The following is a 24522-nucleotide window of genomic DNA, read 5'->3' on the forward strand; positions in this document are numbered from 1 at the left end:
TATATACAATATTTTGTGTTATCTAAGTACATACTTGAATTTTATATCTTTCAATTGTTTTACAGACTGGCCGTACAGCTACAAATTTAGCAACGCTTTATTAGAACTTCGAGAGCAGGGTGTTTTAGCTCGTTTAAAAAATAAATGGTGGAATGAAGTTGGAGCCGGTGTTTGCAATGTATGAAAATCAATTAACGTACTTTTTAATTAAATTTCTTGTCACGCAGTCTTATTTTAGAAACAATCGGATAACAGCAATGCTAAGCCTTTGGATTTGAGCAATTTGGGTGGGGTATACCTGGTTCTCGGTGTTGGAAGCGGACTGTCTCTTATCTATGGGGTAGTGATGTGGTTTATATATGTTGCCAGGAAGGCCAGATATTATGAAGTGAGTATTTATAAAAACAAAAACCAGAAATGTATATCCTTACTATAATTTTATTTCAACCAGGTTCCTTTTAAAGCTGCACTTATTGAGGAATTCCGTATAGCAATTGACTTCGGAAGCAATGAACGCTTACTGAAAACTGTACAATCTGTATATTCGCGTAGTCGAAACTCACTTGTTTCGATCGATTCGATAATTACTGATTCCGAAGTTGAGGAGAGTTCAGACAGTGATGATTAACGAAAATGAAAAGCCGGGATAGGATTCGAGATATTTGTCTGTGAATTTTGTATTTATCGGTTTTCATCAGTTTAGCTAAAACAAAAGCTAAATAAGATTTTTTTGATGACGTTCTCCACCATGAAATACATAAATAACGAATAAATAGAACATTTTTTTTATTTTAAAATTGTTTTCATTTTCAATAAAAAATTTGGTACACATACATACCTACATATCGTCAGCTTAATGTGAAAATGTGCTAAGTCAACTTTTACAAATTTTATAGGAGACGAAAAAAACTGAATAATTTTTGAAATACCCATCTTTTTTCAAAACTGTGATACCTTAATTGCAATGCTTTTGAGTGTAGAAGCTTTGAAAAAAATAAATAAAAATCATGTATGCCAACCCAGTAGCTATTTTATAACTTAGCACAATTTCCTCACTCAAAACAAATTTTTTCTCCTGATTTAGCACTTTGTACTCAATATGTTTTCCCATCACTCCTCCCCTTTAATGATTGAAATATAGCACTAAAACTATATATTTGACAAAAAATACTATTTATTTGTCAAACTATTTTCTGATCTGGACTCTTTTGGCGGATGGTGCGCAGACAATAATTTATTTTTAAATTCAAACAAATACTGTGTTGTGTCTTATTCCAAAAAAAACAAAAACTGTCACATGCTTTATCTACAAACTAAATGCTAAATTTCTTAATCGTTGTCAAGAGAGTAAAGACTTGGGTGTAATTTTTGACTCCAAACTCTCTTTTTTTAGTCACACTGACTTCATTTTTTCAAAATTTGTTGCAATGGTTGGGTTCAGTAGACGTAACACCAGTGACTTTAAGGACCCTATGACATTGAATGCACTTTATTTATCCTTGGTCAGAAGTGGTGTTGAATATTGCTCAATAATATGAGATCCTTTCTATGAATCTAACTCCTATAAAATTGAGGGAGTTCAAAATTTTTTTACAAATATTGCTTTACGTATGCTTCACTGGCCAGACGGCTCCCATCACATACAAGGAGTTACAAATTGCTTGGACTTCAGGCTTTGCATGACTCATGCTTGCCTATAATGTAATAAACTTTAGCACGAATTGCTCCGATTTATCTAATTTGTTCATTCCATATATTCCACTGCGTGATCTTCGGCATAATAGATTACACAGGCTGACAGCATCTCAGACCCTGGAACCGGACTATATATTTTCGAAGGATTTTGATGCGATGAAATCTGCTCTATCAGCTCTGGTTTTCGAGATATCCTAACCTAAAAGTGCAAAAAACACCGTTTTTGCCTATATTTGAGGTTTGTATCCTTGCAGATGTTTTCTTTCACCAAAATTATAGGGTGGCATTTTTACGTACAAGTCATATTCTTTCAAATGGCGTTGAGTTTGCTCAAATATCATTTTTTCGCTGAGATATCGTATTTTGAAATTTTGTGGTGTGGTAGGAGTGGTTTCTAGGGGTTAGGGGATACGGAAGTTAATGGGTTAATAGTTAAGTTGGTTGGCCCACTTCTGGTGTGAGATATCTAGATAAACAAGACTTATTTTAGGAAAAATATGCGAGTAATCGCTTTCCCCAGTGGGTTAGCCTGCTTGCGGTATGATAGGGGTGGTTTCTAGGGGTTAGGGCTGTGTGTGGTACCCAAGGGTTAGATAGTGTAGGTGTGTGGTGAGTTACCAAACTTATGGTGTGAAACCAAATTTTAAGAAAAATAAGACTCCATTCAAGAAAATTAGTAATCGACTATATCATGTCTATGTAACTCAATCGATTTTCAGGTGTAGGGAAATTTGGAAACATGAAAATTTCAAAATGCGATATCTCAGCGAAAGAAATGATATTTGAGCAAACTCAACGCCATTTGAAAAAATAAGACTTGTATTCAAAGATCCCATCCTTTAATTTTGGTGAAAGAAAACATCTGCAAGGCTACATAACCTCAAATATTGGCAAAAACGGTGTTTTTTGCACTTTAAGGTTAGGATATCTCAAAAACCAGAGCTGATAGAGCAAGGCCAGATTTGGATTCAGCGCATCATAAACCTTCGGAAATATATAGTCTAGTTTCTGGGTCTGAATAATGGTTGAATTTTGTCGGCCTGTGTTATTTATCGAAATAACTCATAAAACTAATTATGCTATGAATGAACCTATAACTAGGACTATACATCTACATAGCAAATAGATTCAGTAGTGTTATTAATTTTAATAACAGCTTATATAAGTTTAAGCTTGAATTGTTTTCTACTTTTAACTAGTCTGTAAGAAAGCATGTAGTTATCGACATGTAAAAATTTAAGTAGATTATGGTTAGCGCAAAGCATTTATCACACACCAAAGGCATGTCTCAGTTGGGTGAATCCAATTTCAAGGGGTTGTGTTCGCAACCCTCTCAAGGGGTTGCCAGTGCAATATATAGCTTCTCCAACCCAATTGTCAACCTCACCTACCCGTGGCGTATCATGATTCATTGACAGCCGAGGCTCTGGCGACCCCAAGTACCTCATGGAGCTAGGGGGGTGGGGAAGGTGGGATGGCCTGGAAGGTTTAATGTGGTCATATAAATCGTTCCCGAGATGGTCGGGCTAGTACTTAATAGTGCTTTGTTACCGGAACGTAGCGGATCTATATCCGGCAAAGTGCCTTTATCGCTAATACAACAACAACAACAACAACAAAGCATGTACTTTTAGACTGAATGAATTAAATAAGTAAATAAAATGCGCGTACAAAGAAATGACTAGTAATTCAGATTGATATTATTGACTGGTTGACTTAGCACATTTTTTTTGCACAGCTGACGACTTAGCACATTTACACATCATTGCCCACAGCACAAAAAAATTAAAAATTAAAATATTTTTTTTTTTTGTGATCGTTGTATTTTGAATTCAGTTTTAAAACTGCATTAAAATACAATTTTTCAAAAAAAGTGACTTAGCACAATTTCACATTAAGCTAACGATATATGGTTTTGTTGTTTTTTATCGAGCGACTTTTTAAAGACGCTATCCTCTTTAGTCGCTGTTTATACATAAATACTTTTGTTGCTAGAACTTGTTACTTGAAGGGGATGGGGTGACGAGGAAAGCGGACGGGCATCCCGTCGTTTGTGCCCGGCAACTCGCTTTGCGTTTTAAATGCCTACGTTATCAGAAAAATGAAGAAAACCAACAAGTTGCCCGCACTTGGTGAAGATAAATCGAGCTACTAACAAAGTTCTTGTGTTAGCCGTCGCTCCTATGGGCTTCCGATCTACACTACTCTCACTGGAGAAAGTGCAAGTCTATAAAAACTCCGTACTCAAAACTCTAGCGGAATGGCTCGTAATGACACATCTACATAGCCTCCCGTAAGTACTTTATGTTAAAGAGGAAATCGGGATGCCGAACAGGCAGTTCCTGCTTAATTGTTCCCAAACGGCAAGCAACTGCTTGATGCAGCTGAATAAACCCTGTTATTAAGGGCTGTCATGGAATCCAAGTCGGTTTTGCGTTTTGTCGGAATTACAAACCAATATTGATTTAAATTGGTGTCATAAAACCGTATTGCTTTTGCTCTTTTCGAATGTAAATAAAAGCGATGTTCGAATCAGCTGATTTGCAGTGTTATCGGTGCATCCCACATACCGGTATTTTGATAATCTAGACGACCGAAAGTCAATTTTGTAAAATGCATTAATTTATTTTAATAATGAATAAAATAGAAAGAGAACACAATAAAGTATTCACTCCACCCCCTCTCACGCGTTTTCGTCGCGTGCGCTACCACCGTATTGGCAGTCAAAAGTTAATTGCTTATCACAATACACATATCTCGTTCGGCGTTCGGCAAACAACAAATCTTCAAAAAAGTAAAGTTAACTTATTTAAAGTTATATGTCTCGTTTTAATGATGGAAATTGAAGCTTCAGATATGTTTTTTTCCAAATTTAATAAATATTTTATAGATTTTGTTCATTAATAACGTAATTTATCGAATTCTGTATAAGGAGAAATAGTGCATTTTTTACACATATTTTTTTTTATTTGTTAAGCTGAAAGTTATAGTTCCAAGTCCGTCCAAGCTTGAATTTCTTTTTCAGATTGTGTACATATGCTTTGAGATGTAGAATAAAGTAGAATTAGCCGCAGAAAACCGCAGATTAATTAATTGTGGAATTTCAAAAGTTTCATGGAACAATTTTTTTTAAAAGCCTTTTCTATGCTTGTTATTTTTTGGTTTGTTGAAGGTTCTCAAGGCACTTCAGGTATTCGAATTGTGACTCGAAAATACCTATTCGACCGCATGCAAGCTCAGAATTTACCAAATTTGGACGAAAAATTAAACTTTTTACAACAGGAGCTTTTGTCAAGTGAAAAATACTCACAAATCAAGAAAAAGTGGCAGCAAGTACATAAAAAGGAAGATGTTTTCCTATCAAAGTACAAGTCTTGGTTGGAAGGAGGTTTTGAATTAACTGTTTGCAGCAATACTGAAAAGACGCAAAACTGCAGAACTCAGGTCTACAGTAAAGGACAAAGACTTGATTATGCATGCTGCTTCAGTAGAGTTAATCAAAAGTGGAAAGAGAAATGCTTCTAAAGTATTAAAAGACACTCAAAACTCTCCGACACGTGCGACAAAATACTAAAAGGCATTTTCAAACACTGGGAAAAAAGAAATCCACTCTTTATCACCAATGCAAGCATTGAAAATAATGATTGATGCTGATCTAGCAAGTGCTCAGTAGAAGTTATAAGGAACACATGTAAAAAAATTTGTCCCTGCTACACACTTATTCAAAAAGCAAAAAATGAATTGTATCCGCCTACTGAATCTATCAGAATTACATGCACTAGTGCCGAATGTGATTTACAGCCCTTTGGTCGATATTACAGTGAAACGCTTATTAACTTATTTGGGAGTAGTTCTTTCAGCATTTAAAGAACAAGAAAGATTGTCCCTGAAACTTATTTGTAAATGGGGATGCGACGGCTCACAGCAGTCACAGATTAAACAAAAACAAGAAAGTGATACTGATTGTGATTCAAATATTTTCCAAACCTGTTTTGTTCCATTAAGGTTAGTCTGTGGAAAAAGTGATTTGGGAAAATCCAACGCCCTCTTCATCTCGTTTTTGTCGTCCTTTGAGGTTCCGGTTTATGAAAGAAAGTGTGGACATAACTAAAGAGGAAATTGAGTTCGTAACTGAATCTTTGAAATATCTGTCAGCTACGGATTTAGAATTAAATAGTTTAACCTTTAAAGTCAGTCACGTGTTCGTCATGACAATGGTAGATGGCAAAGTGTGCAACGCTGCTTCTGGCACAACTTCTACCAGTAAGTGCTATATTTGTGGCGATACATCCAAAGATTTTAATCAGCTGCATTTAAAGCGCGATATTAACCACGAATGCCTTGAGTTTGGTTTATCTGTTTTGCACGCCAGGACAGGACTCTTTGAGAGTATTCTCCATCTTGCCTACAAGTTGCCTGTTCGAAAATACAGAGAAAGAAAGACAGAAGCGGAAAAAATGCTCGATAAAGACAGGAAACTTGAAATCCAACAGAGATTCCGTAACGAGACTGGCTTGCTTGTTGATATGTCAAAAGCTAACTTTGGAAACACGAATGATGGTAACATAAGCAGGAGATTTTTCGAAGATGCTGAAATAACCGGAATCAACTATGATCTCATTTATCGGTTAAAAGTCATATTGGAGACAATTTCATGCGGAGATAAAGTGTACTCGGAGAAGTATGATAAATATGCATTTGACACAGCTCAGTTGTACGTTGAATTATGACCATGGCAGCCGATGACACCGACAATGCACAAAATACCTGTGCATGGTGTATTAATCATAAAAAATGCATTGGTGCCTATTGGGCAACTTTCGGAGGAGGCTGCAGAAGCAGGGAATAAACATTTTAGAACTTACCGCCAAGACTTCGCAAGAAAATTTTCCCGAGAAAACTGCAATAGAGACATTTTTAATGGACTTTTTTTTAGTTCAGACCCTTTATTTAGCAGCACTAGAAATGTGAAAAGAGGAAAATTAAAATCATATTTACCTGAAAGGTTAAGTTTACTCATTCCGGCCCAACCTAACGAATCTGATTCATCAGATAATGAAAATTTGTAATTTTTTCCTTTAATTTGTTTCATTTTGCTTTAGTTCTTATTGACGTACGTTTATTGATTGAATTAAATATTTTTTTTGGTTCAAATAATGTGTTTTATTTAACACCTTCTGTGGTATTGCATTAACTTTCCATGAAACTTGGCATTTGATAAATAAATAATTAAAACATTAATAATGATGTCTATTTTATATAATTTAACCTATAAATACCCAAAACAAATTTCATTTTCTATTTATTCTAGTACAAAATGGTTGTATCTTTAAAGATACCACGGTCATTTAAGGGTTAATAATTTAATAGTTCAATAAAACAAGTCCATTGTCTGAATGATGATGAATAAAAGTATTAAAGACTATAAAAAACGTTAAAATAGTTTTGGCCGCCTAGATTGTCAAAATACAAGTACGTGCATCGGCAATTTTGATGTTAATTTTTTTGGCAAAATTTTGTAAAATTAATTTTGTGCATTTAAACAGAAATAAACAAATTTATTGAGTGCAAAATGGCATCAGTAGTTGTAGCATTTATGTTATTGGAAGATGAAAGTTGTGAGAAGGTCAAAAGAAAAATTTTGAGAGATCGCAGCAATCCATTGGAGCTGTAAAAATATTCCTTAATGTGCGTTTTGAAATATTTATAGTGTACTTTCAGTTTCATTGCATACTATCGCATAAACAAAGAGGCTTTCCGAATGGTATTGGACACCATTGAAGGACATTTAACTCTTTCGAAAGTTCTGCCAGTGCTGCAACTAGCTGCTACGTTACGATTTTTAGCTGAAGGATCCTATCAAGGATCAGTTGGCAAGGATTCTAGCATAAGCGTAGGTAGAAGCACGGTGTCAACGATTTTAGATGATGTGCTCAACGTTATGAATAAGATAGTTTGCCCACAGTGGGTGAAATTAGAAATGGATGGTAACAAACAACGCAGATCAAGGGACTATTTTTATTCAAAGTACAAAATTCCCTCCATAATTGGTTACATTGACGGGACACATATAAAAATCATCAAGCCGAGTACTGACGAACATTTATTCTATAATCGGAAGGGATACTTCAGTGAGAATGCGATGATTGTAAGTATTATTTAATCTTAATTTTATTTTGCTTATAAAATGGATTGTATAACTATGTGAAAGGAATAATCTTTGTTTTTACTTGCACCCAACACAGTAGATCTGCGTAGCTTACAATATACATAAATATTATTCAAACAGATCGGAAGAAAATTATATATATGCGCATTTAGATTTGTGATACTGATATGAAAATTCGAACGGTCGACTGCACGGTATCCCGGCTCTATCCATGACTCTTTCATATGGAACGTTTGTAGCGCCAGAAAACATTTCTTTAGGTGACCGGACATCTAAATTGTTAGGAGATTGTGGATATGGCATAGAACCTTTTTTATTAACAGCATACAGAGATCCAAGCTGCAACTCCAAAGAATATAAATTTAATTTGGCGCATTCACCTGGTCGAAATATTGTAGAGCGAACAATAGGAGTGCTAAAAGGCAGATTTCGATGCTTATTAGGCACCTTGCACTACAGGCCAGAAAAAGTGATTAAAATTGCAAACGTCTGTTGTGCGCTTCATAACATCTGCAGAAGCTACAACGTGGAATATAACGAAGGCAGCATTACTTTACCATCAAATAATATCGAGGAAAATGTTGAATCTCCACCTAGCGCTACACTGCAGAGTGAAGGCAAAATAATATTCAGGGATGAAATAGCAAACAGTTTATAGTAAAAATGTGCAATGCTTGATAGGTGCATATACATGTCTAAAATTTTTATTAAACACAACAAAAATGTATTTCTTTATTTAATAGAAAAATTGATATATAAGTATATATATTAACTAAAACAAAATCTAATATATATTCATTAAAACAAAAATATCATCCATTCAACGTTTTCTACTTGATTAAATAAGGAATATTCAAGAGGTAATACATTTAATTTAATAAGGTAGGAATAAGGCACATTTTATTTAAGGTACTACAGTCACAACCAACACTTTGGAAAATGGGAAATTATTTTTTTTTTTCCTGTTTTTCGAAATCAAACTTTTGGAGCTCGAGTTCGAGTTGCTGCTTTTTGATCTCATTTTTTTCCTGTAACGCTCGCAAAATATCTGCATTATTACGGATAAATTCATCCTTCAGCGCATTTACAGAGTTAGCCACAGATTCATTGCCTTTTTCTATGACTCTGACACTCGCCTGATGTTGCTGGCATTTTCCTTTTCAATTTTTCTAAGCTCGTCCAATTTCTCATTTATTTCGAGCTTTTTCTCGTTGTCTTCATCTAAAACTTTTTTTAATCGCTCCCCCGTACTTTCAGTCCGTTGCCTTTTAGGAGTGCTGGTAACTGGAGACATTGGCCGCTTCGTAGACGTGGATGGTAATTCATCCCCACTTTCGTTAGGGCCAAGTTCATTACCAGCTACAACTTCCACAGACTTTGTCATGGTACAAATCCGCACTATTGTCTCTTCCGTTTGAGAAATTTGGTGCTTGGTGAAGGGTCCTCCACCAGTTGCTCGGGACTCGGTTTTATTTTGTGCGAGCTTTCTTTTTATGTCACTTTTCCACTCAGTCCATGTCTGTAAGTATACAGGAAACGGAGCAATTTAAAATTATATTACATAACGTTTAAGTACCAACTATGTTTTACGTTTCTCCACCCATTCACATCCTTCTGTGGTGGACCGGCGACGTAACTAACTGTGGCCAAAGATCGTCAACAGTTGGCTTATCCCGCTTCGTTAAGCCCTTCGCAATATCTGTATATTTCTCCACAAATTCAATCAAAATACTGTTTTGCATTGAATTATTATGCTTTCCCCTATTAAGAATGAAAATATATGTAAATTTACATTTATTTTTATAAAATAAACCTTTATTTACTTAAATTTTTAGAAAATATTCAACTGCAAGAGAAAAACAACTATGAAAAAATGAAATCCAACGGCATTTAACTGATTGGTTTGTTTCCGATAGCAAAATCGAACCTAATGGATTCTATGACACCTAAAACCGATACTAATTCCAATTCGAACATTGAACCGATAACATTGGATTTCACGACACCAAGGTAATTTTTTTGTCGTTTTTAAATCCGATTCCGACAACAATTGGATTCCATGACAGCCCTGATTAAAACCGTATTTTTGGACATAGAAAAGAGGAATGGTCACTTTTCCGAAAAATGCACGGATTCCTTGCATGATAAACTGTAAAAGAATAAAGAGCGGAGGTCTCAGATAAACATCAGAATCGTACTTCCTTGACTCTAGCTGGGAAAATAGGTGCCTTTAGTATCACAGTCGGAAATTTCAGCCTCAACGAACATGGTTAATTGATTATTGCGAAAATGTTGTGTTAGCTTTGGCAGTTGTTGTGCTGCTCCTGTTACGATGGTTGGGTTTTTACAGCCAGAACCACATTTCAATCCCCCCAGGATTATTGCCAAAAAAAAAAAAGTTATAATTGTCCGAAAATGGTAAGATTAAGAATTAACCTGTCTAGTCCGTTGAACATCCCACTTTTTTTTTGTGGGGCTGTGTCATCAAAGGAAACGAAAGGAAATCTAATTACTCGATTACCGATACCGAAGTCGAAAGCGTAACAAAACCGAAATAAATGGTGGAAAATAAATGGTGGATCAAGGCCTCGAGTAAACCCAAGTAGTGTGCATTTTATTTTTACTTTTATTTGAAGTTCGTATAGACAATCGATGTACTAAATCTCAAAGTCTTAAGTCTGCAATGCTTGGTTTGTTCAGAAAAAGACATCAGTTATTTCTTGATCATATTTAATTAAATTTTTCAATCATATAAAATAAAGTTTTGGAATCATTTTTGAATACGATTATGATGCATTTTCCATTGTATATATGATACATAATTAGATACTACGGAAGTGAGCTTTTTGAACCGCAGGTAATTAGCAATAACTAACTTGACCGATATACACACACGACTGCAACACATATCGGGTAAGATCATAAACATCTTAGAATATGATAACGAAGTCAAATATACAAAACATATTCAAGACTAAAAGTAGTGTAAATGCTGCTCCAAACCTACGTTTTCCCCTATCATTTCTCCAGATGCGGCTTCCCAGAAGAGACATACTGGATGAAACTGATGCGCGGAAGTCGTGAGCTGTTTTAACCGTTGGTAAATTCAGCTTGATCGATACACCTGGACCCGGCTTCAACATCCCCCATGAGCTATGATTGTCAAAAACAGCAAGTTATTTTTAAAGAATGATATGAGACATAGTAAAATCGAGATTTTTAAAGTGACTTCGTTACCATGATTTCAGATGATGATCATAGATGATGTTGGATGTTGTAGTCGTGTGTGTGTACATCGGTCAAGTTACCCAGCGGACCAAATGCTCACCAATGATACCCCATTTGAGCGATTTTTAAACAGATAAAAATCTCGCAAATGCATCTGAAAACGATAGCAATATTATTCATGTTATAGGCTTTTTTGGTACTTCTGCGTAGTCGGATAAAATATTTCATTTGATACATTTTCGACTCAAATTAGATACTGAAATAATTTTTTTCCGAGTCGGAAACAATATTATATACATAAGTATCAAAAAGGATATTGCAAAATGATCACAAGGAATAGGATGGGCGAATTTTTCAGTTGTTCCGTTTCCCGTTGTGTTCCCCTATATTAAATACATTGAAGCGCACTTGAGGCGTTTAGACGCGTACTTTGCACAGCATTTATTTGCGTATAATAAAACTATAATATAAAAATAAATAATAGTTTAAAAAAAACTAAAAAAAACACGCTTTTATAGCAAACCGAACTACAAAATAGAAAATAATTTTCAATTAAAAAGAGGTTATATAACAGTAGTAGAAGGTCAAACAATCCTTTATAGTTAATCACCTCAAAATAAAATTATAATAAAATTTAAGTTATTAACAGAATAAATTAATTCGCAGTAATAAATAATAGTTTAAAAAAACTAAAAAACACGCTTTTATAGCAAACCGAACTAAAAAATAGAAAATAATTTTCAATTAAAAAGAGGTTATATAACAGTAGTAGAAGGTCAAACAATCCTTTATAGTTAATCACCTCAAAATAAAATTATAATAAAATTTAAGTTACTAACAGAATAACTTAATTCACAGTAAAAACCGTGGGGTGCTTGATATTGAATGTTACAATCATTCTATTGGCAACTATCTAAGATATGAAATGTAGTCAAATGCACTCCAGATTCCGTTACATACATACAATGGATACATAGATACATAGATAGATACAGACCAAGCTAATAAAAGCGTGTTAAAAAAGGGCTCCAGTATGCTCTTTCGTAGATGTGCCATGCATCCATTTCTGTCATTAATAAAGGAATGCGTTTTTCGCAATATGTGCAAGGTTTCAAATCTATGGCCATTTGGGGTGGTCATAAGTTCAATTGACCTAATGTTCGTTAACTTTATGTCACCCCACCATCACATTATTGCATTGTTATCGAGCCTTGATATGTGTGCGAAGTTCCAATCAAACTTATGGCCATTCAAAGTGGTAATAAGGCCAATTGACCTTATGGCCGTTGACCTTATGTCACCACACCATCACATTAATGCATTGTCATCGACGCTTGACACGTGTGAAAAGTTTCAATCAAACTTATGGCAATTCAAAGTGGTAATAAGGCCAATTGACCTTATGGCCGTTGACCTTATGTCACCACACCATCACATTAATGCATTGTCATCGAGCCTTGATATGTGTGCAAAGTTTCAATCAAACTTATGGCCATTCAAGGTGGTAATAAAGCCAATGGACCTTATGGCCGTTGACCTTATGTCACCACACCATCACATTAATGCATTGTCATCGGTCCTTGATACGTATGCAAAGTTTCAAATTAATCAGACTTCTAGAAACCGGTGAAAATTAAGCTCAAAGATTCCGTTACATACAGGCCAAGCTAATAAAAGCGTGTTAATAAGTCGGGTTTTCCTTCCTGACGCTATAACTCCAGAACACACGAACCGATTTTGCATTCGTTCGAAAGGTCTCGGGCTCCGTGAGGTTTGTAGCAAAGAAAATTCAGGATCGACGCACAGGGTCTCGAGATATAGGCCAAAACGTGGACCCGGGTATCCCTAGAATGTGTTTATAGAATATGGATAACAAATGAAAGCTGTTGATGAGTGCTTTAGTAGAGGGTAATTTCCATACCTATTGGTGACTAGGGTCTCGAGATATAGGCCAAAACGTGGATCAGGGTAACACCATGTTGTGTTTTTACATTATGGATATCAAATTGAAGCTGTTGATGTGTGCTTTAGTACAGAGTAAGTTTTATGCCGCTGGGTGACTAGGATCTCGAGATATAGGCCAAAACGTGGACCCGGATACACCTTGAATGTTTTTTACATTATGGGTATCAAATTGAAGCTGTTGCTGTATGCTTTACTACAGAGTAAGTTTTACAACGCTGAGTGACTAGGATCTCGAGATATAGGCCAAAACATGGACCCGGATACCACTAGAATGTGTGCGTATTATGGATATCAAATGAAAGCTGTTAGCGGTCACCGTGGTGTGATGGTAACGTGCTCCGCCTACCACACCGAATGCCCTGGGTTCACACCCCGGGCATAGCAACATCAAAATTTTAGAAATAAGGTTATTCAATTAGAAGAAAATTTTCTAAGCGGCGTCGCCCCTCGGCAGTGTTTGGCAAGCACTCCGAGTGTATTTCTGCCATGAAATGCTATCAGTGAAAACTCATCTGCCTCGCAGATGCCGTTCGGAGTCGGCATAAAAAAAGTAGGTCCCGTCCCGCCAAATTGGAGGAAAAATTAAAAGAAGCACGACGCAAATTGGAAGAAAAGCTCGGCCTAAAATCTCTGCGGAGGTTATCGCGCCTTACCTTAATTTATTTATTTAATGAAAGCTGTTGCTGAGAGCTTTAAAGTAATTTTGATTGTGATATTCGATTTAGTCTCATGAACCTGGCAAAACTGATAGACATGCATGGAAGCCGAAATAAAGACATGAATTAATAATACCCACATACCTATTTACATACGTCCTATTCGATTTGCCTATATAATTGTTTTTACGATGCTTTTTTCCGGGAAGTAGACCAGAGACGGACAGAAACTGGGACTAGGACTAGGAAAGGGACTGAGACTGAGACTCGGAGTGGGACTGTGACTGAGACTCGGAATGGGACTGGAACAAAATACATACCACCCTCTGGGACTGGCAATAAGATATGAAGAAGAAGGAGAAAAACTTGAGAGAAAAGAGAAGGAGAAGGATACTGAGTAAGAGATAGAATGACACGAGGTGGAGATAGATGAAGCGAAAAATACGGCGGAGCACGTTACCATCACACCACGGTGGCCGCTAACAGCTTTCATTTGATATCCATAATACACACACATTCTAGTGGTATCCGGGTTCATGTTTTGGAGTGGAAAAAGTGTAGAGGGGCGAGGGCAGCGTTAGAGGGAAAAAGCTTATTAAAATGTATGCAGATAGACCAAATTTAGGGCAGAACAACGTCTGCCGGGTCTGCTAGTATTAAATAATTTTTCAAACACAGCACTCAAATATTCACTTTCACGGATATCATAGACACTGATGACATGATACGAAACTTTTATTCTCTCTCAATTCGTTTCCAGGAATGGGTCTTGAAGTTCATTCGATTGTAAACAAAAGTTCGTTCGTTTCCAAGAATGGGTCTTGAACATCAGATGGCTATAGAGTTGCCTAAACTACCCAAAAAAAAACTCCAAGAAATCGTTCGGTTTCATTATTTTCAAAAAATCAGCAAGTAAGGTGATAAAAACTTATTAAAATTTATAAAAAAGGCAGTTTTGTAGAAATATTTTGTGGTAGATAAGTGAAAAAATATGAAATAATATATTTCGATTGCGTTGCTTTGCTTTGTTGCGCTGGCACCGCCATGAACGGCTAGCCCCTTTTTCACTTTGATGCGACCAAAATGTTTATTTACATACATATGTATACCCACATACAATAAAAAACGCAAAAAATTTATAAGAAATTACGAAATTAGATCACTTGGTGAAGTATCTGCGTTGTCGTCCGCAAAAGGCTGTTAATTATACATGTTGCGTTAACCTATACGTATACCTACAATTTATCTCAGCTGTCAAATGTGGAATGTTGCAACGCTCCACAAAAACCTGGCCTTTATGCATCCATTTACATCAATGCGAAGACTAAGAAGCTGACTTTTTCTTCAATCGAAAGCTGCTATCAAAACCCGTTTCGTGTGCAGCCCTTCGATGAAAGGTGTTGTCACTGATAAATTTTCCACGGGTGAAAAATAGTTATTTTTTCTTCGGATTTGTAATCCTGACAAAAATTCGAGTTTTTTGATATCCCATTTGACAATCTTGAGTAAGTTTTCAGTGAAAATTATAAATTAAACCTTTACCATATAAAATACCCCAAAGTTATTCTGAAATGCACAAATTTGATTTTGAGCATGATGGTATCTATGGCCAATATTATAAAAAATGCACATTTTCACGCGCTCTCAGAGAGCGAGAAGTTTCATATCATGTCATCTGTGATCATAGAACTAAAAAATTGTTTTGTGTCTTATTTGCACAGCGCATCGATAGAAGAAATAACGCTATATACGAAATTATGAACCGTTATTTTGTCTGCATTTTGGTTTTTGTCACAAAACACATGTTGCAAAGCTCATAAGAAAGTGTTTGGCGCCACAAAAATGAGCATCGTTCTTTGCTCAATTGTATCACCTTACCTTCGTGTGATATTAGTTCCACATAAATAACTTCAACACATATTGGTTTATGATGATGAATTATAACACTGGTCAACATCATTTTTGTAGGTACATCGGTCGTGCGTAGATTTTTTTTATTGCTTTTGCACCCAGAAATAAGAATATGAACATAAAAAAGTTTTTGATTTGGTTTTGTTCGAAAAAAATGGAAAAAACGAAAAACATGAAAATTCATCAAAATTTGACATATATTTGATTTATTCTAGTATAAGGTGTTTTTTTTTCAAGCGAGTTTGAAAAAAACGCTTTAACTAGCTTAACAGTTTCATTATTCCAAAACCATACAGATGGTGAAAGTTTATCAGCTAATTGTTACTTTTTTTAGCTGCTATGACATTTCTACTTCTAGCGCAGTATGTTTTTGACACTCAACCACAGAATTACAATAACAAAATACATGAAATGCGTGTGTTTGTTTGTATGTATGTCACCCTGCCGCCACGCTGTTATTTTGTTATTTTTGTTTATCTGCACATTCGTATGTTCATTTCATTCGCTCGTTCACAATAGTGCCCTATTTTTGAATATGCAACACTAGCCGCGTTCTATTCTAAGCGAGTGCGAAAAGAACGCCAAACTCGGTTAAAATTTCCCTGCATGTATTTAACAACACTGGTAACATTTCAGCTGTCAAAATCATCTGTTGTTTATTATTGACGGTTTCTTTGTTTAAGCACGAAAATTAAAACATTTTTGTAAATTATAATATTTGTTGTGTTTTGAACACCTATCTTGGCGCCTTTTTTATATTTTCGTTGCAAAACTCGTGAAATTTGCAATACAACGTTTTTGAAAACTTACTGGCAATAAATAAGCAAAATACTAATAAAAGAAAAGCAAAATGAGTGCTCCGGAAAACTATTTGGTAAATTACTAATTAATTAAAGAAATTAGAAAGAAATAAGGTGTAGTAATCTTTCAGATTGAATTTCTTCTCTTGGATGACCAGAGTGAATTGCGTGCCCGTAGGCAGGAAGAAGTTGCCGACGAAATCTTGGATGCTGTTTTCGCAAGTTCCAGCTCCTCTGAGGACTCTGACACCGAAAACGAAGATCATGTAAAGTGCGAAAATTTCGAAGCGACTCTTGATGCGATGAATCAGAAAGATTTTAAGATGCACATGAGACTGAAACGTGAAACTGTGGAATACGTTATTAGTAATATCCAATAGATTATTCATATAAGTTTGTAAATACTAAATCACTTAAATTATTTTTCCTTTTAGTGAGATATTCCAATTATGCCCCTGATCCATCTAGCGGTGGAAGGCCACCAGCTACGGCCAAAAAGTCTGTATATATGTATATTTGGTACGTGAGCAACACAGTGACCTTCAGACAACTAGGTAATTTGTTTGGGGTGGCTCAGTCGGCAGCGTGGTCAGTAGTGCAGCGAGTTGCTACTTTTTTGGTGTCCATAGCCGATGAACACATAAAGTGGCCACAAGGGGCTTATTTGCATGAAAATGCAGAACAATTTCGTGAAAAGAAACGTATTCCGGGTGTAATTGGGGCAATCGATTGCACACACATTGCCATTAAGGGACCAAAGAATTGTAAGGAAATGTACTTTAATAGGAAGAAAGCATACAGCATAGTGGTTCAAGCCGTAGTCGATTGTAACAAAAAATTTATTGATATTACCTGTGGTGAACCAGGATCGCTTCACGATTATAGGGTACTAAGACGATCCAAACTCTTTGAAGACGCAGAAAGTCATTATGAGGAAATGTTTCCCAACTCGCATTTCATCATAGGAGATTCCGCGTATCCTTCGAACAAGTGGATAGTATCACCGTTCAAAGACTATGGAAATTTAAATGATGCGCAAAGAAAGTTCAACGAAATACTTTCATCTACACGAATGGTAGTTGAAAACGCATTTGGTTTGTTGAAAGGCAGATTTCGGAGGCTTTTAATGTTTACAGAGCAAACTGACCTTAAGATGATAACTAACATAGTAGTCAGCGTATGCGTTTTGCATAACATTTGCATTTCTTTTGACGACTTGTATGACATGAACGAACAAAGTACAGACACCCTATTCGCTACTGAGAATGAAAGGGATGAATCCGGTATTGATGAAGCACTTGACAGGAGGCAAAACCTTTTCAACTATTTGATACAGAATCACATCATTTAATGTCGTAAGTGGTTAGCATGAAAAAAATAAATATATACATTTTACTATCATATATATTTTAAAATTTAAGATCAAATCAATGTCAACTATGGCTAAAAGCACCAAACGCTTTTGTCAAATACAAATTGGTTATTTATTGAAAAAACTTTGCAGCACAAGCGACGATACCGATGATGATGGTGACGCTGGTACTACCATTAAGAAAGCCCCTATACGTGGCATGGATGTTGACTCCAGTGATTGTATGGTACTATGATTTTATAAAATATTATTATTTTTTTTTAATAATATAACAATTTGTCAACCCTTGTTAAACTAATGAGTTATAAATCAAAAATGATAAGCAGAAAATAAAATTAAATAACATTATATAAACTGTAATAAATGCAGTCCCATATAATTATTTAAATAAGAGATTAGAATTAGTTAGCAACTACGTAAGTATATGTGGATTAGAGGTTTACGCCGATCCTTTTATCGGCGGCGGCAGCGGCGGCGTACTCCGGTATTTTTACTTTAGAAAGCTTGATCTTTCTATTTAAACAAATATTTAGGAAAGGTTTTGTTTGTATTTATTTAAGGAAATCAACGGTTTGACCATTTCGGAAGAGATACATAAAATGGTCACACTTTTGTCTGTATATTTCGGCGTAGTTTGTGGCTCCTTGGCGGTCACACACAAAGGCGACTTACGGTTGCTATTAGTGGTCTTTTAATACTCATGCTTCTAGTGGCACATGTAGCCTCCAGATTTTTCGGCTGTTTTTAGGAGCTACAATTCCCGATGTGCGAACAGTAGCAATCCCGACCACCAGTCGCTACCACACCTGACCCTCACACCATATGACAGCACGGAGGCTATAGGACTGAGACTTCCAACTCATACCTTCGTCGACGTCACTGTCCTAGAAGCTCTTGGTGTAGCTCCGAAGACTTTCCAACGGATGCTTCTGTCGAGCTATACTTCCGAGCTACACCAGAGAAGCACCTTGAAACGTTAGGGAGTGACTATTCGGCCAAGGATGCCGCCCTCGAAATCATAAGCAGTCTAAGTGGATGTCATTGCGACATGGGTATCGTATAATCCTCGGCGCATCTACATAATTCAAATTTTACAAGGACCCTGGATCAAATTTTTAAAATGTAGACCAAAGTTTGCAGACGTTTGTGTTCACAACATTGATTTCAATAGTCTTCGTTAAATCAAAACGATATTTTAGAATGAAAGTTGAAAGATGTGAAATGTTGCTTTCCGGCCTTATGTTATAAGAGCCCATTATGGATGACCGCGTAGCTTCAGTTTTCGTACTAGTTCGACTGTCCACCACGGCGGCGGCGTTTATCGGCGGCGTATATCTCTAATGTGGATATAATATTTGAACCGTTTATTGAAATTGGCACAAGTACATTTTCGAAATCATTGAACTTATTGCAATTTTGGTAAGCTACAGTTATTTCCATTCAAGCAAGCATTCTTAAAACCGTATTCGAAAAAATTTAACTAAATCATTGGCAAAAATATGAAATGTCTTTTTTAGTTTTTTTGTTAATAATAATACTGACATATGAGTCCAGTTGATAATAAAATAATCGTAAAATTGAACATGATTATAATCCAGACTGAACTCTACATAGAGTAACCTAACTCTACCGGTTGTTTATAATCAATCTAAATAATTCGATACATAGAAAAGTGTACTTGTGACACTCTGCAAAGAAACGGTTCATCTGTATAGTTATGCACTATTATTAAAAATACTAAATGCTAAATAGAATGTGTTTTTAAACAAAAAAAAGCTAAAACTTTAAGGCAACTTTTCAATCGTTTTATTCACTTTCTTTCATAACAACATAACATAACAGCATAAACATTTCATACATTTAGTAATTTTTTAAATTAATTCGTTCATCAATTTCATAAAATATAAGGCAATTTACGGATCCTATCTTTTTTAAATTTTTTCAAAACCACCAATTTCATAAAAAACAACCGTTTAAACATATCATACTTCTAGTAGAAATTAAAATTAATTTGTACTTCAATTTCCTAACATATAAAGCAATTTAAAATGAAAGGCAGTGTTTTATGCACACGTTTTTAAGATGAATAAACATCAAACATTTTGATAATGAACTTACACCTGCGAACAGAAAAATAGCAGTCTCAATTCTTAATACATTTCGTCAGTTAAATACTTTTTTTATTTCCGATACTACACGAAAAAACTTCCATGATTTTTTTTAACTGAAGCTATGAAAAACAGTATCGAAAACGTTTTCGAAAAACGCAAAAATTTACCGAAATTTTGAACTTCTTATTTATGGTTCTATGCTTTTTTGGAGTATACAATTTTGTAGCAAAATCAATTTTAGTATAACAAAATTCTCGTTGATTTTTGAAGTTTTTTGAAGGGTGTTTGAGATTTTCTTCTATACAAATTGTGAAACAGTTTTTTTATGAAAGAAAATTTTAAAGACTTTTCGGTAAAAAAAATACTCAAAAATCAATGCAATATAAAAATAAAACTTGTACTTTGTTATACTAAAATTGACAAAATTGTATACTCAAAAAAGTTTTAAGAACACCAAATAAAAAGTTCAAATTTAGGTAAAATATTTGATATTTTGATTCTTTTTGAAGTGTAACATTTGTAAACAGTTGGGTTTCTCTGCTGTCACCATCACCACTAGAGAGCTATTGAAGAGACGCTCCGAGTCACGCTGTGGCCACCTTGTCACACTTACTGACGGAGATAATGCGAAGCCATCTTTACCATCTAATAAGTAAATTGCACTGTAGAGGAAGAAACATTTTATAAAATTTAATAAAATCAAAAAATGATAATTGTTTTAAAATGGGATAAATTATTGTATGTTAAAGTATAGCGAAGTTTGAATAGGTCTCATTCTTCATTCTTAGAAACATGTACGAAGGTACCTCGTAAGATATTAAAAATCCTCAACGCTTTTTTGCAATAACTTAAAAAAAAACTCATATTCAAATTTCTGTTTAACTTCTTCATATCAATAGCTACCTTTACCACCAGGAGGAGTCACTATTGCTTCTACGCCTATGCTATTGTTTCCTATATCGATGAGCTTTGTAATAAAATAAACAGCTATCTCCCCAATCTCTCCCTCACTAGGGTAGGCACCTTGTCGTTGGTGTGAGGGCTTAGCCGATCTCCATAGCGCCCGACTATGAGGCGGAGCTGTTTAGGACTGGCATCTACGCCGTTTCGCCTCACAGGAGGGCGGCGGGATGTCGGTGACCAAGAACTGTAAGTCGAAGGCAGGTATAATGGTGTGAAGATGATAGCGTGCTGTGAGTCGCACATAGGAACACCCGGCACAACAGTTACAAGAGGCTGAATGGGGGCTTCGAACACTGTAAACCAAAAGGGCAAGGGGAGAACGACGACGTCACGATGAAGGTGCTGGAGGGGGACAAGCAGCCCATTGGTGCTGCGAGTCCTACAGATAAACCTCCAACACAGTAAAGTGGCGTCGAGCGAACTCCGGGGAAGATCGGTCACGTGTATCCCAAAGATTATAGACCCAATAGCTTAACATCATTTCTACTCAAAACCTTTGCTGATAGATGTGTACATAAAGTCCAACGTGGATGAAAAGCTGCTCTCCACAACACAACAGGCGTACACCAAAGGCAAGTCAGTAGACACCGCATTGCATAGGGTGGTAATAAGCATAGAAAAAGCCATGGAATATAAGGAATATGCTCTAGAAGTCTTCTTAAGCATTGCCGGGGCTTTCAACAGTGTTTCTAAATGGGCGATTATGGGTGGTCTTAATTACGTTGAAGTAAATCCAGCCATACCCAGATGGATCGACTGCATGTTAAACTGCAGTAAGATTACATCGCAATGGGGATTGTACGCGGCCACGAAATTAGAGGACAGGGGCACTCAGGGAAGGGTGCTATCACCTCTGCTGTGGACTCTGGTCATTAACCAACTGCTCACGGGATTCTACGAGGGACCAGCAAAACTTACGGTTTACGCAGATGACGTTGCATATGGTCTTGTTTACAAAGAGGTACAAAGTCCCTAAGTTAGGAGGGGCGACCCTAAGGGAGAAACCGTGCACAAAATATCTAGGAATCATCCTAGACAGTAAGCTGTCATGGAAGCTCAACGTGGAGGAGAGGGTGAGGAAGGTTTCAACGGCACTTTATGCATGTAAAAGAATGCAAAAGAACCGGCATATACAATCAGAAGGCACTCAAAAACGATGCCTCAAAACTAACAACCAAAAGCAATAATTATCATTTCACTGACACAAATTTAATAGTTTTTTCTTCGAGAGTTGGAACAATCTTTTCATTATATTACTTAACAATTTAAAGGCTTCATTCTGTATTGCGAACGATAGCTCAGACAAACGATTCGCCTCCAAACGATTTCGTCTAGCAATGGTATTCTCTATCATTTTTGTTCGGTCTTTACGTTTCTAACTAACAGGAAGGCAAAAGTAATTGTCTAGTGATAAGTTGCCATTGTTTAACATAGTGCAAATACACTAGCAATTCGTCTCTGATCCGCAACGAAAGTTCGTTTCGTAATAGAGAATGAGGCCCTAAGATTAGACATTTTTTCAATTTGTATTTTGACTTACCAGCAACAACAGAATCATGTTTAATTGTACACCGCACAATCAATATAGCATCATGTAACGAAGCTCAGTTTCTTCCAAGAATTGTTCGGCACCGCCACGTAAAATCAATGTATATGTTCTAGCATTAACGCAAACCTTAAATAATTATAAACTATGAAAATAAAATCAATGTCAAACCCAAAATCAAACCTTGGAAAATGTTGAAGCGTTCACCACCAACTTGACGTTCTTCAAAGTAATCACAGTGACCCAAAACCCTTGAATTAATATCATTAGCTGTAGTCATAACAGCACCACCACACGCTTTCATTGTACGTTCCAAATCTTTTTCTGGTACACGAACAGCACAGAACACATCACAACCTGAAAAATACTGTGTACCAACATCACCAATTGGTAGTTTAGATAACACAACAATGGCGCCTTACTTAGCTAGTTTATTGTACAGAATACGCCATTCAGCATTCTTGAACATTATCAATACGTACTTCAGATTTATCACGCTCAGCCTTGAATTCCTATTCTATATTTAATAATGCGATTTAAATTTTTTGTATGACATTGGGTCCAACTAAGAAAAGTACAGCGTCCACAACTATTTTAGAAAAGAAATCTTTTTGTTGATGAATAAGTTTGGAGGACATTGCTGTGGCAGCGCATTTTTCCAATAAAGCACGTTGTTGTTCCTTTGATTGGCGCTTCGACATTTACAGCCATGTCATATTTTGGTCATGCATAATTGTAATGCTTTACGTATAGCTTTAATGCATGCACGCCTTCCTCCACATATGGCTTAACTTGTTTTAAGATTTCACCTGCTTCAAGTACTATTGAAGTGGTGCCATCGCCGACCTGATAAGAGAAACATTTTTATTCTACACATTCTAATATAACAAAAAACTTACCTCAGCATCTTGAGATTTGGCGATGTCGACTAGAGTTTTAGGGCTGGATATCCAATAGTTTCATAATGTTTGCACCATCATTTGAAATTGTGGCCTTACCACTGCAATCAACAATATGCTTGTCCATACTGCGTGGACCCAATGTAGTGCGTACAGCGTCCACAATTGATTGCGAGTCATTGATGTTGGACATGAGTGGCTCATATTCACCCTCAACCGTTCGTGCCATTGGTGAGATGGTAAGTGTAAAGGGCAAAGCTGTTGTTTTTAATAAATCAGCTGTTGCAAGTATGCAATACAAAGAGGACCTGCAAACGAGAAAGATCAATGTAATTGCCAAACAAAACATTAATTTCGAATATCAATACCTAACGTAACGTGGCGAGGAGTTACCCTGATCTTCTACCACATATTTGGTGGTCACCAGTGGTGGTAATAAACCCTGTTGATAAGTAATAAAAGCACAACCAGTGCCATTTTGATTTTCAAAGATAACCTTATCGGATTTGGCATCTGATCGGGATCTAAATGGCGTTGGGCTTCATCATACTGTTGCGGCTGTTGATATATACCAGTACCAGGTGCAGGTGCTGCTAAAGAAAATAATAGAAAAACAATCATCAGCAATATTTGAAATATATTAGTTGTATTAGCATACCTTATAACCAAGACGTCTGGGTATTGGGGGTTGACCCGGCATGGGTGGCTGCCTGGGCATTGGCGCCTGTCCAGGTTGTGTTGGTGGCATGATTTGACCCATGTAACCACCTGGTGCAGCTGGTTGTTGTAGAGGATGACCTGACTGCTGAGGTTGTGGAGGATAACCAGGTGGACCAGGTTGTGGTGGATAGCACGGCTGTTGCGGCATTATGCAGCATAAAATATATATGCAATGAAATGTAATAACAAAAGATTTATTTTCTTTTGTTTTGTTTTGCGCTTTTTGAGTGAAGTTGGCTGCGATAGTTCTATATGTCAAAAAATTTCCTTGGTGTATTTTAAACTTCATTCACAATAGAGCAATATTTTCTATTTTCAACACTACCTCTCAACTCGGTTATTGATTAGCCGACTTCGCGAGGACTGGATAAAATAACCGAGTTAGTGTTGTTGCTTTGAATGTAATTCGATAAATAAGCGAGTGTTCTTTTCGTGCTCGCTTAGAATAGAAGGCGCCTACTATCAATCAAGTCGACAATTACCTAAG

At 36.2% G+C, this 24522-nt stretch overlaps 2 protein-coding genes and 1 long non-coding RNA gene across 11 annotated transcripts in view; 2 read left to right on the forward strand and 1 right to left on the reverse strand.

Annotated features, from left to right (window-relative positions):
• LOC137238561 (glutamate receptor ionotropic, kainate 2-like) overlaps positions 1-789 on the forward strand; it is a 61741-nt gene extending 60952 nt beyond the window's left edge. For all 8 annotated transcript variants that reach the window (XM_067763722.1, XM_067763721.1, XM_067763724.1 and 5 more), the window contains 3 exons: positions 66-178; positions 239-388; positions 452-789. In XM_067763722.1, coding sequence (XP_067619823.1) covers positions 66-178; positions 239-388; positions 452-628 — 440 coding nt within the window. In that variant the 3' untranslated portion in view covers positions 629-789. The remainder of the gene's footprint in view (positions 1-65; positions 179-238; positions 389-451) is intronic.
• A 15513-nt stretch (positions 790-16302) lies between these two features.
• LOC137245834 (uncharacterized) lies at positions 16303-18166 on the forward strand. Of its 2 annotated transcripts, none has more exons than XM_067777056.1 (4): positions 16303-16498; positions 16556-16790; positions 16859-17779; positions 17846-18166. In XM_067777056.1, the coding sequence occupies exons 1-3, from the start codon at positions 16475-16477 to the stop codon at positions 17773-17775; spliced, it is 1176 nt and encodes a 391-aa protein (XP_067633157.1). In that variant the 5' UTR covers positions 16303-16474; the 3' UTR covers positions 17776-17779; positions 17846-18166. The 2 variants fall into 2 exon arrangements, with proteins under 2 accessions (XP_067633157.1, XP_067633161.1); XM_067777060.1 differs by having other exon boundaries at positions 16583-16790.
• A 4323-nt stretch (positions 18167-22489) lies between these two features.
• On the reverse strand, positions 22490-23771 carry LOC137245851 (uncharacterized). Its single transcript, XR_010951413.1, has 5 exons — positions 23684-23771; positions 23316-23623; positions 22839-23262; positions 22600-22783; positions 22490-22545 (listed from the first exon to the last, which is right to left on the reverse strand). It is a non-coding gene; the product is annotated as an uncharacterized lncRNA (long non-coding RNA).
• Positions 23772-24522: the final 751 nt, after the last annotated feature.

Source organism: Eurosta solidaginis, chromosome 1, assembly GCF_040869045.1.
Source record: "Eurosta solidaginis isolate ZX-2024a chromosome 1, ASM4086904v1, whole genome shotgun sequence".
In the NCBI taxonomy this organism is placed as follows: Eukaryota; Metazoa; Arthropoda; class Insecta; order Diptera; family Tephritidae; genus Eurosta; species Eurosta solidaginis.